The 14,516-nt window shown below is 41.9% G+C and overlaps 1 protein-coding gene across 1 annotated transcript in view; it reads right to left on the bottom strand.

Moving 5' to 3' along the window:
* Positions 1-14,516, bottom strand: part of ASB7 (ankyrin repeat and SOCS box containing 7) — a 51,331-nt gene that overhangs the window by 9,451 nt on the left and 27,364 nt on the right. Inside the window, exon 5 of the mRNA XM_029952411.1 lies at positions 9,761-10,366. Within this exon, the coding sequence (XP_029808271.1) occupies positions 9,761-10,366 (606 nt within the window). The remainder of the gene's footprint in view (positions 1-9,760; positions 10,367-14,516) is intronic.

The following is a 14,516-nucleotide window of genomic DNA, read 5'->3' on the forward strand; positions in this document are numbered from 1 at the left end:
ATATAGGGGTGCCTGGGTGGCTCAGTTGGTTAAGTGACTCTTGATTTCAGTTTAGGTCATGATCTTACACTTCATGAGTTCAAGCCCTGCATCAGGCTCTGCACTAACAGCGTGGATCCTGCTTGGAATTCTCTCTCTCCCTCCTCCGGCTCATGCACACATGTGCACAAACTCTCTCTCTCAAAATAAATATTTTTTAAATACCCAGAAAGCAGTATAAATACAAAAAAAAAGGTCAGAATAAGGTAATACTTTCTATATCAAAGAACCTTAAAATGTAGTGTAGGTTGATTTAGAACTATGTACTAGTTATTTCTAAAAGTGATTTTAGTAATTGGCACTGAAAAGCCTATCAAGACAATAATGTAGACATCTGGCAAGTTTCTAATTTCCTCGGGTCGGGGGAATCAGTAATAAAAAATCACCTTAAGTGAAATGTGTTACACAAATGATTTCTCCAAAGAGTTATACTAGGTAACACTGTTTTGATATCACCCTACCCCCCCCAAAAAAATCAAAGAAATTGATTAATGAAGTGTTTGAAAGAAACACAGGAATAAGGCACATGATATATGGGTGTTGTTTTATGTGGTCATCTGCTCACATGCCTGTCATTGTATTAAATTTAGCAGAGAACGCCACAGCCTAAATATCACTTTCTTAAAATAAAAAAGTCACGACTTGTATTATTTTTTAAAGTTTAAACGGTTTTTAAAGCTTAACTTTGCAATGAAACATAGTGTTTGACTATTTAAATAAAAACACACTTCAGATTACTGCAGTGTTTATAAAACAGTGTTCTTAATTTTTTTTAATGTTTATTTATTTTTGAGAGAGAGATTAACAGTGTGAGTAGGGGAAGAGAAAAGAAAGAGGGAGACACAGAATCTGAAGCAGGCTCCAGGCTCTGAGCTGTCAGCACAGAGCCCTACATGGGTCTCGAACTTACAAACTGCGAGATTATGACCTAAGCCGAAGCTGGATGCTCAACTGACTAAGGCACCCAGGCGTCCCTAAAAGTGTTTTTAAATACCTGTGATGCTGTTCTAGAAAGCAACAAGATTAAGTCTCCCCCAAACAGTTTACCCAATTCATTTCCCTTCTAATCTCTTTTTCTCAGAAATCTATGCCATTTACTTTCTTAAAATATACAATCTGAAATACAGCCCAGTCCTACCTTTTACGCACCACTGAAGCACACTGAGTGGCTGCTTCAGGTCTATGAACAGCATCTACTAGAAACACAGATCACTGCATCAACTCAGACTCCTCAGGATAGTAAACACAAACCCAAATAGCATATTCTCAGCCATAAGAAAAAATCTATACCAGAGCTTGCCACGGAAATAAAAGATGCTGTGTAATTTTGTTCAGCCATTTAGCAAACAAAAGTTAAATGGTTAATTTACTGGACTTCTAGCACCTTGGATATGCTACTCTCCTAGAAGTGGGATCTAGAATTCAGGGTACTTACTAATCCTCCAAATTAATCTGAATAATGAATGTTTACCCTCATGCATCTGATAGAACCACAATTTTCTAGATACACTTCAGCAAACACTGATCTCTAGAAATCCTATATTGTAAATACGCTGGCATACGGTAAATAGTAATTTAAAGCATTTCACACTTTATCCAGGCTGTAACTGCAAAGAGAAATATATGAAAGATTCACCAAATTCAAAAACATTAGGCTAACAAGGTGTCCTTAAAAATTTGAATAGACAGGTTGTACATCACTAGGTCTCAACGTTTCTACGTTTTATGGCCTTTTTGCACTCTTAAAATTGGAGCACCTCAAAGAATTTTTGTTTTTGTGGGTTACATCTACTGGTATTTGCTATACTTAGAAATGAAGATTGAGAAACATATTCATTGATTCATTTAAAAATAACAGTAATATTGGGGGGGGGGGGGGATGGCGCACCTGGCTGGCTCAGTCAGTGGAAGTTGTGACTCTTGATCTCAGGGTTTCGACTTCGAGCCCCATGCTGGGTGTAGCGATTACTTAAAAAATAAAATCTCAACAAAATAAAAATAAAATAAAATAAAATAAAATAAAATACAGAGCAATATAAATTCATTATCACCTGAATTAAATTTTTTAGGGAAAAAAAGCTACTTTCTAAAAGAAAAAAGGTTTCACAAGAAGAGCGGTACTGCTTTACATGTTTTTGCAAGTTATGTCTTAAAGTCTGGCTTTATGGAAGACAGCTGAATTCAGAGATCTGCTCCTGCATTCTATGATATGCGGTCTTAACTGAAGTAACTGAAGAAAACCCAGCCTCACATTATTGGAAAGGGAAGGAATATTTTCATAGCCTTTTGAGATAATCATTATCTTTGATACTTCACCAAAACTCGACAAGTTTTTTTTTTTTTTTTTAAGGTTAGTTGCAATAGGAAATCTGAAACCAAATCAATGAACCTTTTGTACTCTTTCACATTAATATCCATTGGTCTATCTTGCCCTTTGAATGATTCACTAGGTTATGAGACCTTTCACATGCTGACCCATTTGATTAGAGGGTATCAGAAAATCACTTTCGTTAGTATCACCTCTGATCTCAAAAAAGCCTTTTATGTATTGGGAAACTACCAAAGTCACAGTAGCAAACACAAGCTTTTCAAAATTCTAGTTGTCACTTGAAAGCTCAAATTCTGACTTGCCATAAATACAATCAGTTGTTTCCCTTAGGGTGACAAGGAAATGTCAACAAAGAGTCCTAGGTGAAAGAGCTATAGTTTGGCTGTGAGTCGATCTTCCAGGTAAAAATGGGTGTTCCACAAAAAAAAAAAAAAAAAAAAGTTGTTGGTTCAGCTCAAACAGCCCCAAGGAGTGCTTTTCCTCAGTTCAATCACAGCACTCTGGAATGTAGGAAGAGTATACTTTCGAGCTCCATCCCACAGCTTATTAAAAAGGCACGCAGGGGCACCTGGGTGGCTCAGTCGGTTAAGCGTCTGGCTTTGGCTCAGGTCATGATCGCACATTCGTGTGTTCGGGCCCCGAGTCAGGCTCTGTGCTGACGGCTCGGAGCCTGAAGCCTGCTTCAGATTCTGTGTCTCCCTCTCTCTCTGCCCCTCCCTGCTCATGCTCTGCCTCTCTCTGTCTCAAAAATAAAACACTAAAAAAAAAAAAAAAGTTTAAAAAAAAAAAAAGGCACGCACTCAGAGGGATCAGAGTTGATGGGATTAATTTCACTGCTTCGTCAAAGAAGTCCCTAAATGGAACTGGAATCTTCCTTAGTCAGATTGCCTGGTGGTGAATACAAGAACTACTTGTACCCTTCGGGGCCTCGGCCTCGGCCTCGGCCTCGATTAATAACACTGAGGAGCCAGGTTTACCCATTGTTCCTCCCATACCCAGTCGAACATCAGTGCAGTGAAAGAGGCATATCATATGCCATTGCTATGAAATTGGTTTTGCCTGCACGGGGACCTGAAATGTTCTTGAGGACCCCCTAGGAGTCCGCACTGTTCTACATAAATTGTAAAATAAAGTCTCAAGAGGCAGGAAACCATCCCCTTTAAGAGTGGTTATTGGCAAGAATTTTAAAAAGGGGGAGACCCCAGAGACTGGGGCACTGAGAACCAGGGGGCGCGGGGAGGCCCAGGGGCTTGCCCAAGATTTTTAAGCAAGTCAGACACAGGGTCCCGAACCCGTTAGCCCCTCTCTCCACCACTGGATACACCTAATTTAATAAACAGCACCTCTGACAGGCAGAGCTGAGGGTCTTCAGGATGGTGTATGGGAGAGACGTGCCTCTGACCCTCAGTGGGCAAAGCACTACTCAACCCAAATGACCACGGATAGCACATTTTTCACATTTCCAGTAAAAACGATAAAACTAATGAACAGACTTCCAGTTTCAGCTCCCGAACATATCAAGAGGTGGAAGTCATCACTCCCATCCTTGTAAGAAAAGCTGAATAGTTGAAGCTCAAAATCAATGACTTCCCTTGGGCCCGCCCACCCGTGAACTGACCTCACAGGGCAAACGTCCACCACAGGAGAAAGGAACAAATCCAGAGAGTCACTGTGGAGACATGCGCGCCCTGGTACGGAAGATGCCGGAGCCATGAACTGGCAGAAATGCTTAGATGGTAATTTTGACGAATTACCTGAGGCCGTGTGTGGACTGGCCGGACAGCAAGAGCCCCCGCCACGTTCTCTCAGTATCACTCTCAGGACCCCCACCCCCAGGTTCCCACAGTGAATAGCCCTTCAGTGGCTCTGGCAAGGGAGGGAAAGAATAACCACGTGACCTATACCCAGAACCTTCTCCATAACAAAGGCCTGTTCTCTACGGGGAAAGACATTACCAGAGTTTTCTCCACCTGGAGAAAGAACATTTCTCTGACTTCAGCGCCCCACAGGCTTTCGGTCTCACCAAGGGGTGTGCACGTTCAGGGGGAGAAAGATGCAGGGGACTGAGGGGCAAACTAAGAAACGCTTGCGAAGGCCGCAGCCCAGGGACACGGGCCCCCCGAAACACTGAGATTTTACAGACTGCTGGCCGCCCCACACCCTGCCTCCATAGCAACAGGGCTCCGGTGGGAGGACGGTGGGCTGCAGGTGCATCTGAGAGAGCCCCAAGATGCCGCAACTTCTGAGGGGGACTACGTACTAAGAGAAGCCCGAAGTCCTGAGGGGAGACAAAACCAAGGATGCAGGAAGGTCTGAAGCCTCCGGCGCCTACAGCTACGGCAGACAAAGCACACGACCCAGCTCCTAGCCAGGTTTACACAGAACCTGACACTTAACGGCCTATTTGCTTCAGTTCCTATTACCTGATCCGTCATGTCTGGCTTCAATAAAAAACTACAAGACAGGCTAAAAGGCAAGAAAAAACAACAGTCGGAAGAGACAAAGCCAAGCATCAGAGGAGACTCAGCTATGACACAGATGTTGGAATCATCAGAAAGGCAATTTAACTAAGACTGCTCTGTAAAAACTAACGAAAATATGTGATGGTGGTGGTAAAATCTTGCCTCTCTGATGCCTTAATGAAATAGCAGCTCTGCAGAGGAGGATTCCATACAGTAAGTACAGATGTGGAGGAGTGATTAGCTCAACCCTCCAAGAGCCACTTGACCTTGCTGCTGGCCCAAGTCTTTGATTCCAAGTTGCCATCAGAACATTTCTTTTTGTGCTAAAGAGTAAGCCTTTCCAATAAAGGATTTCCTTGGCGGGCAGCACAACACGGCACAACATGGCACCTGTTCTTCAAACGGTCCAGCCTAGCAGACGTGGAGGTGGCCTCCTCTCAGGTGGCGCTCTCCCGCTGGAAGCCATCTTGCTCAAGCGGTGCTCTCCCGCAGGGAGCCATCTTGTTTACTGCCGCTCTACTCTGTTCTCTAAAACCATCCTCCGATTTCCCACTCTTGTGCACAAGGGTCTGCAGGTACGAGATCGGTTCAGTCCTGAGGCCTTCTCTGCAGAGGTGGATGGCTGAAGACAGTCCATAGAGACCACATGTGTGACTTGTGCCTGAGCATGAAGAAGTGGGCTTTCCCCCGAAACTAAGTTCTTCGCTACTTCTCTCTGAACAAAATTCCAGGCATGTAGGTAATTAAAATCCTGTTTGTCCCCTCATAAGTTTAAAAGTCCTTGTTAGTGCCTGAGGTTCAGCTTTCTTGTGGAATTCTTCTCTTTTATAAGATTTTACATTCTGAATAACTCCTTCGTCTGTACCTTGAGTAGGGGAGTTTACATTATGGCACGGGGAGATAAAAAGGGGTAAGAAGCACTCGATTATAACAACTGCTCAGGCTGAGTTCGGTTATTATTTAACCAGATTCTCAGAGTGAGCTTTACTGATGAAATAGTCTTTACTGACATTTTAATATTGTACGCGCTCTAACATTTTCTTGTGCTCGTCCTTTTCATGTGCATAAATGTTTACTTTCTTTTTTGACCTGGGCAAACCTTCCTACAATGTTCTGCTCTTTACCTTTGCCTGGAGAATTTTAGCCCACTCCCACAGAGCTTCCAGGATCTTCTTAGCTCCGTAATGGTGTTTAACGCTATGTACAAATTATTCTCCTTTAATTACCTGCACTTGTATGACCCGAGAATGAGTGTTTCTCTAAATTTTGTGCCCTAGGCACCCCACTTGCCTCACCTGAGCCTTGGCCCTGGTGCAAGGGGCTGTTTAATTCCTTATCCAGGACCTCAGCCCTAAATGGACCTCGCTCTACCAACAAATAGGTGTCTGCTGCAAACTGTCCCCACTACCATTTCTATCTGTGATCAGTCACACCTTCGATGTTTTGTTCATTTTTTAATTTTTTTCTTTCAAGTAAAAGAACTAAAAGAACAGAAAATGGCTTCTCTATGCTGAAAACATCCTTCCTCCTGCAAGGTGATCCACATTCTTCAGGTACGATCTTTGGCTCTTCTTAGTTGTGTGTACTGGTCCAAAGCACAAAGAAGCTGCTCCTTCACTTGACTGGCTTTCTGGAGGAGACCATCTTGGGTTCCAGCCATTCTAGGAAACAGGTTTCTGGAAGTCGGTTGCAGATGAACAGTACCAGTAGCTCTTCATGGTTTCTGCCTCGACCAATAATCAACAAGGCACCAGCAGATCCTGCTTTACACCTACACCACTGAATCCATTCTGCTTTTACGCGGTGTGTATCAGAGTTTTTATGACAATTTTTCTAAAAAGTCACAGTAGCTTTTAGGTGCTAGGGTTATAATGGTCTTGAACTCTTCCATCTTAAACAAACTGCTTCTAGTCACAGTGGTGCAATGAACAGAAGAAGACACCTGAATAAAGACCACAAGTGGCACTCCTGTCATCCTTACACCTCAGGGGTCTCTGCTTAGAAGCCAACAGCTTCGTGCCTGGTGCTCAGTGGTGTCACAGAGGCCAGAGGGAATGTGCAGATTTGACTTGATGCTCCCAGAACTACCCGACCTTCCTTCATGCTGGCTTTCAAAAGAGCTCAGTTAGAGAGCTCCAAAAAGCATCAGTTACAGTTGGTCCTACTAGCAAATAATTACTCACTAGGAAAAGAAAATCTAATAAATGATGCACAGGTCAAGCAGAAATGTTAACTTTCTCTTGGCAGGAAACCGTACTGGAGAGTCAACAAAGAACGGACCTGAACGTAACAGATACTGCTGCCTTCAGAAGGCCGACGGCCCTTCACTCCTGAAGAGCACACCGAGTTCGCTTGGCCACCAACCACCAGTCAACCTGCTGACCCACATGTCCTGAGGACCGACCAGGGACACAGCTCCACTCTACGTGTGGTGGAGATCTCAGATACGACGAGGCGTCCCCATGCTGCCTAATTTTCCAGGTGCTCCTAATTTTAAAGGTACCTGTGAGTTTTCTTTGTAATTCAGCAGTCTTGCGCCCTAGAAGCACTCTGTGCTGTAATTGGGCAGCTGTGAGGCGGATGGGAAAGGGCAGAGCCCCCACCCTCCTTGTGTCTCCATATGCAGACTACGTAAGAGTCCACTGAGCTGAAATTAGGAGGCAAGGGGAGAACAGGAATCTAGGGGGTTCGCTGTATTGGAAGCAAGCCAGCCTTTGCTGTTCATCCACTCCCGTCTACTTTATTTTAAAAAATACATATAGCCATTAAAATGTGCCAGGCACTGTTTTAAGCGCTTTCTAACTATTAACTCATCTAATCCACATGACAAGCCTGTAAAACAGATACAATTATCCTAATGCTAACAAGAGGACACTGGGGGACAGAGCAGTCGGGTAACTTGCCCACGGCCCCACGTAGCAGGGTTAGGGCTTGAGCTTGGGCAACCTAGCTCTAGTTGATGCTATTAATTGCTGAGCGAAATATTTAACCAAAGGAGCTGAGGCATTTATGCATGTAATAGGCCTTCTTGAAGGCAGTCACAGGAATACAACCAGGAATCTCTAGTGAGAGGTTAAGACGAAATGTTAGAACAACACAAAGATAGTCAAAATGTATATAGAATAATAGATACTTCACAGGCTATTTACCATGACAGAATCCTAAGCTCAAGTTCAAGAGTCATCTTGTCTCCAACAATACCCCTCTCAGTCTATGCATGAAGACTGCTAGAAAACTTGCTGAAACAGCACTTGAAATTTCACAGCCAACTTTTCAGAAAATGTGGCCTAGATCTGAAGAGTCAGAGTAAACTGGTGAGGAACCAACATACACAACGTTTCCCATCTCTCCGTAGGTCGCGTGCCCCAAATGCTCTCTGCAAGGGACCACCTACCAGTCAGCCCAAAACACCTCCCCACGGTATAGACCTGTGCGGTAGAACACAGGAACAAATGGGCACATGTCATTTCAGTTAATACAGTTAAATTAAAAATTCAGCTCCTCGGGGTGCCTGGGTGGCTCAGTTGGTTAAGCATCCGACTTTGGCTCAGGTCATGATCTCGTAGTTTATGAGTTCAGGCCCCGTGTTGGGCTCTGTGCTGACAGCTCGAAGCCTGGAGCCTGCTTCAGATTCTGTGCCTCCCCTCTCTCTCTGCCCACCCCTGCCCAACCCTGCTCACACTCTCTCTCTCTCACAAAATGAATAAACATTTAAAAGAAATCAGTTCCTCAGTGGTATCAGCCATGTAACAAGTGTATAGCAACCGCCATGCTGCACAGCACAGATAGACCATTTCCATGACCACAGAAAGACCCACTGGATGCACAAGTTAGATCCTGAGTGTGATTTCTTTTTACGCTTTAGTCTGCATACACCCGGTGCCCAGTGGTGATAATGTCTTCTTTTCCTTTTTTGTAAACACTCAAAATTCAAATTATACTCCATTTGTTCATAAGATTTCTACTCCCAAGTTCAGTTCCAAACAGGGGAGTAGATTATCTACACAGTCAGGTAGACTCCCTACCCCTCAGTACCTGTTACCTTAACTTCTTCCTTCTTAATGACTGAAAGATACAAATCAGGAGAGGAAAGGGGAATGCATTAAAAGTAAGCAGTTGGCAGTTAGCTTCATGTTGGATGCTGCGCTCTGGCACACACTTGGTCAGTCACACAGGATGCCCGACAAGAGGAGGAGGATGTGTCCACACAAACCAATACCCCTGTTGGAAAATCGACGCAAACATGTGCACTGCTCCCCGAGGCAGGTCACACACCTTCAGGCTTTCAGAAGTGGTGCCCACACAAAACCAGGGCAGACGTGGAAGCCACGTGGGCCAGGGACGGGGACACCTAATTTCCCACTGACACAATCTTTTCTTACAACTCCTAGCATCCTTAACCTGCATTTAGGGTCCCTAAATCAGGAACACTGTTGTTCATCTCGTGTGGGGTCACATACAGGAAGCCAGAAAAGCAACAATTAAATGGTCAGCAACAGCTTAGCAATAAAGCACAAATTCTAGAATATTTCCACAGATACGGAACCTAAATTCCAAAACTCTCTTGCTCATTCCTCAATCTGAAGTCCATGAAAGCCTGAATGACTATGCATATGACCAGCAAGAACTGCCTTGTTCTAACACAGTTCTTAGTGAATTTAAAAATTTCTCTTCTTTTTCTCCGTTTCCTCTCTCAATCTATCTATCCCTGTTACTTTCAGTAACACCACTGAATTTGTATGAAATCTTGTGATCTAGAAGTTTCTTCTTACTTCAGATGAATGAGGTAGAATATTAATAACTTATTAACAAACAGGACTAATAAGAATCATTAGTGCCTGGTCATTTTAAGTTGTGAAAACATCTAAAGCCCCTCAGAAGATGAACTTCTTTTTTTAAATGCAGTAACAGTAATAATGAAATTACATACTTGTGACTTCTTGTAAGAAATCCAAACACGGTCGACTACTTCCAGAAATACTTAGTGAAACAGCCAACGGGGTCTGTCCTTCATAGTTCCTTGTGTTTGTGTCCGCTCCATAATTATATAACATCCGTGCACAAAGCACATCATCCCTAAGGGCAGACAAATGTAAAGGAGTCTGTCCATCTTCTAAGCGACCCAAGTTTGTGTCTGCTCCTCTCTGAAGGAACATCCGGCAATACGAGTGATTGCTTTTGATCACAGCGTATCGCAGCAGGAAACCGTTCTGGATGTCGATGTTGGCATTGTGGTCCAGGAGTATCTTCACGCAGCTTGACCGCTCTCGGATGATGGCGAGCTGAAGGGGTGTTGTGCCCTTATCACTGAGCGGGTCGACCTCGGCCTTGAACTCCAGGAGGAGTCGGACAAAAGAATCCCTCCCATAGTGAGCAGCCACATGGAGGGGAGTCCAGCCATCATTGCTTTTGGCATTGATAATGTCGCTCCTGTAATCAGACTCTAACATCAGGCGTGCGATCCGAGCCCGGCCGTGCATAGCTGCGTAGTGAAGAGCAGTGAAGCCTCCGATCAAGTCCTTAACTGTGGGATCGGCTAGGGTTAAAACCAAAACGAAAACATTAGCAGACTCGAAGACAAAACAACACTCTACCACGGCACAGGGCGTTTAAGACCGTTTCCATAAAAAGTGTGAAATGACTGAACATCATAATGAACATCGAGTACCTCAATTTAAGTGAAGCATAGTTTTCATGGAAAATAAATTTTGGTAGAAAGTTATCAAACCTGGGTTAAAAGAATGAAAATGACTGACAAAGTATTTAAAAGATAGATGGGCAAAAACAGGGAGTGCAGATCGCCACATCCCCTCTCTGCTAATTTAACCAATTGCTTTTGGCTACTCGACTCTCTCATCTCTGTATTGTTTCATGTTTCTCTTCTGTTTTGAACTTTTTGTTTTATTTTCTCTTGTGTTTCTTGGTCTTAAAGAGAAGCATGTGTAGCAACATCTGCTGCTCTAAATTACGGATGTGCTGTGGTCTGGCAGGCTGTGTTGTTTTAGGGTGTATTAGGTAAAAAAAAAAAAAAAAAAAGATTTTCTGTGGTCTGTAAAAATTCCAAAGCATGTAAGATATATGTTAAGTGATCTTGATAAATCATGTTTTCTTAAGATAAAAGACTATTCTAGATTCTTTGTTTTACAAGAATTTTAAGCACCACATTGTGTGAAAAATTTGGAGAAACCTCAGCACTGTATAAATATTATTTTCTAAGACAGTTCCAAAACTCTCTCCTAAATGGGTTGATTTCTGGAAAGAAAAACAGAGAGAGAGAGAGCACGAGCGAGAGAGTGGGGTGGGGGTTGTGGGAGGAGAGGGATAAAGGGATGAAGAATGAAAGAAGAGAAAGAAAGAAAAATGACAATAATCTATCTACTATGTGACCCTTCAAGTCACAGACTTGTCACCTGCCCCCAATCTCTCCTGAAGCCAAGGGTCAGTTCTGTATAGCTTCCCTCCCGTTGGCCTTCCGGCGCAACGGGTAGAAAACAGGCTTTGAGACGTGCTCCTTCCCATTACGTATGTCACTTCCTGGAGGCTAGCAATTTCATGTGGAAATAAATTGGTCAGACCTAACTACCTAGGACTAAAACGCTTTCTTAAACGACACCCTTAATTTCTGGTTTGTTCATGAAAGAGAAATTCATGAGTGTTTTTCAAACAAACAAAAAGTCTCCAAAGTCATATGTTTAAACATTCAAGTTTTGTTTACTAAAATGTTATTTAGTTCCAAACTATATTGTGACGCTGTGTCTCTCAGGAAAATGTCTGAGGCAGAAGACTATACATAAAATATTTACAATACTATGGAGAATAAAAATGACAATTAAGAAGTAGTTGCTAACAAAACCTATAAGAAGTTAATATTTTTAGGTAAGCTGTATCAGCTGAATTTCTGAAACCATTTAGTATGAACTAACAGTACTCAAAGGTAGTTATTTCCATTTAAAGAAATAAGAGTGTTCCATCTGCCTTGGTCTTTGCTAAAAGAAAAAGATATGATACCTATTTACTCTGTAACTTAAAAAAAAAATAAAGGAAGAATATTTAAACAAAGCATTTTGCTGCCATCTGCTGGTAAGGCACGAACTCGAGCTACTAATGTTTCCGTTTTGACAGCTGACACTGAGCCTTCACATCTGATACCTACCTCCCTTTTTTTATGTACACCAAGTGAAGACAAGCATGAAATCTAAAAGAATCCCTTTTATTCAAATGAAACAATGAATCTTGCCAAGACTTCCATTTCTAAACTATACCTAATGAGCTGCTTCCGACATTCTTTCTTAACTTGTCAGATTTAAGAATACCTTCTTTCATTTCTCCCACCTTTCATCCACCAGGGGTGTCTGTACAGGGGCCAGCACACAGTCCTATGCGTGTCCTATACTCCCTGTATTTGACAGTAAGATTGAAGTTATGTTATGTGAAACTGCACTAGCATCTTTGGTTTCCCACCTTACGACATCTTTTTTAGGTGCTACTTACATTTTGGTGCTCTACCGAGCAAGGAAAAACAAAGATTAACAGATACAATACGGATCTACCTAGTCTCGGTAAAAACCATGAAAATGCATTAAGTAAGCAAATGCTGGAAACACAGCACAGAAGAAAGAGATGTAAAATAACACAAAACTGTATACTTACTGTCCTCAAGGAATTAACAAATGGGAGACAGGAGACTATTGAAGATGCAAAGACTAATTTAAGGATTATTACTGGCCAATGCAACAGATGAGAAAAAGATCGGATTTGTAATAGTAACAGAAACTACAGAACACCTAGATATAAATTAAGAGAGACATTTCTTTGAACTCAATTCACTTCATCTGTATCTGCTCAAATGTCCCTTCTGAGAAAAGCTTTCCCTGAATACTAACAGAGCAGCCCTTATAGCAAGCCTCCTTCCCTCCCAAGTGCAACTTATTTTAATTTTTTAAATTTTTTTAGGTGCAACTTATTTTTAAAAAGTTATAGTCTCAAGAAGTTCTTTTAAATTTACTGAAAAAAATTTAAAGTATATATAAATAAATGTTTCCCACCAATAGGACTTTTTTCCAATGGCTTGACTGAGGTACAATAAAATTTACCCATTTTAAGTGTAGAGGTTGATGAGCTCTGACAGATTGTATACAGCCATGTAAGAACCACCACAATCAATATATTTCCATCATCTCAAGAAGTTCCCTCCTGCCTCTTTACAGTGAATTCTCTGCTCAGACTCTGGGTCCCAGGCAACTACTAATGTTTTGCCTGTCCAGAATCTCATGTAAGTGAAATCATATAGTGTGTAGACTTTTGTGTTTGGTTTGTTTCCCTCAGCAAGGTGTTTCTGAAATCCACCCATGTTGTCAGGTGTATCAAAGGCTCATTCCTTTGTACTGCTGAGTAGTATTCCATATGGATATACATTTATTTACAATTCACCAGCAGGTGGACAATTGTGTTATTTCCAGTTTGAGACTACTATGAATAAGGCTGCTGTGAACATTCACACCGAAGTCTCTAAGTGCGTATCATTCCATCTCACTTGGGTAAATACCTAGGATACAACTGCTGGGTCACATGTTGAGTGCATGTTTAACTTTCCAAGAAACTGCAGCATTATTTTACCAAGTGGCTATATTTTCTCATTACTGAGTTTATAATTTGTGTGTATATTCTGAATATAAGCCTTTGTCAGGTATATTTTATAAATATTTTCTTCTAGTCTCATGATTGCCTCTTCATGTTCTATACTGTTGTTGTGTTTTGGGTTTTATTTTTAAGAGCAGAGGTTTAAATTTTGATGAAGTTGACTTTTTTTTTTTTTTATTGCTTGTGCTTTGTGTGTCCCGTTTAAGAAATCTTTGCCCAACACAACAACACACAGAATTTCTATGTTTTGCTTGGAAGTGTTATACCTTTTTTTTTTTTTTTTTTGAGAGAAAGTATGCATGTGTGTGAGTGGGGGAGGGACAGAGAGAGATGGAGAAAGAGAATCCCAAGCAGGCTCCATGCTGTTAGCACAGAGCCTGGCGTGGGGCTAGAACTCACACGAACCGTGAGATCATGACCTAAGGTGAAATCAAGAGTCAGACGCTTACTGACTGAGCCATGCAGCTGCCCCAGAAGTGTTACAGCCTCATTGCTTATGCTACTCTATGTACACAATTACATTCTGTGCAAAGAAAGACAGCTTCACTTCTTCCTTGCCAATCCACAGGCCTCTTATTTAAACAAGTGTTGAATAAAAGTGATAAAAGCATATACTCTTGCCCGGTTCCTGATCTCCGAGGGAAAGCCTCAGCAATTCACCATTTACTATGATGAATATTATAGTTTTTCCTAGGTGCCTTTCCTTAGCGTTTTAGAAGTTATCTTCTGTGCTCGCTTCGGCAGCACATATACTAAAATTAGAAGTTATCTTCTGCCTCTTGTTTGCTGAGTCTTTATGATGAATGGGTATTTCATACTGTCACATGTGTTTTCTGCATCCACTGAAATGATCACTTGGTATTTACTTCAATTCTATTGATAGTGGAAACTACCATAATGTTTTTTTATATCTTAAACCTTGTATTCCGAGGGTAAACAGTACTTGGCCATGATGTAATTTTTTTGTTTTGTTTTGTTAAGATTTGCTAGTATTTCATCCAGGACTTTTAAAAAAATCTTTGTCACCAAGGATACTGATAAATAGT

This window comes from Suricata suricatta, chromosome 9 (assembly GCF_006229205.1).
Source record: "Suricata suricatta isolate VVHF042 chromosome 9, meerkat_22Aug2017_6uvM2_HiC, whole genome shotgun sequence".
Classification (NCBI taxonomy): Eukaryota; Metazoa; Chordata; class Mammalia; order Carnivora; family Herpestidae; genus Suricata; species Suricata suricatta.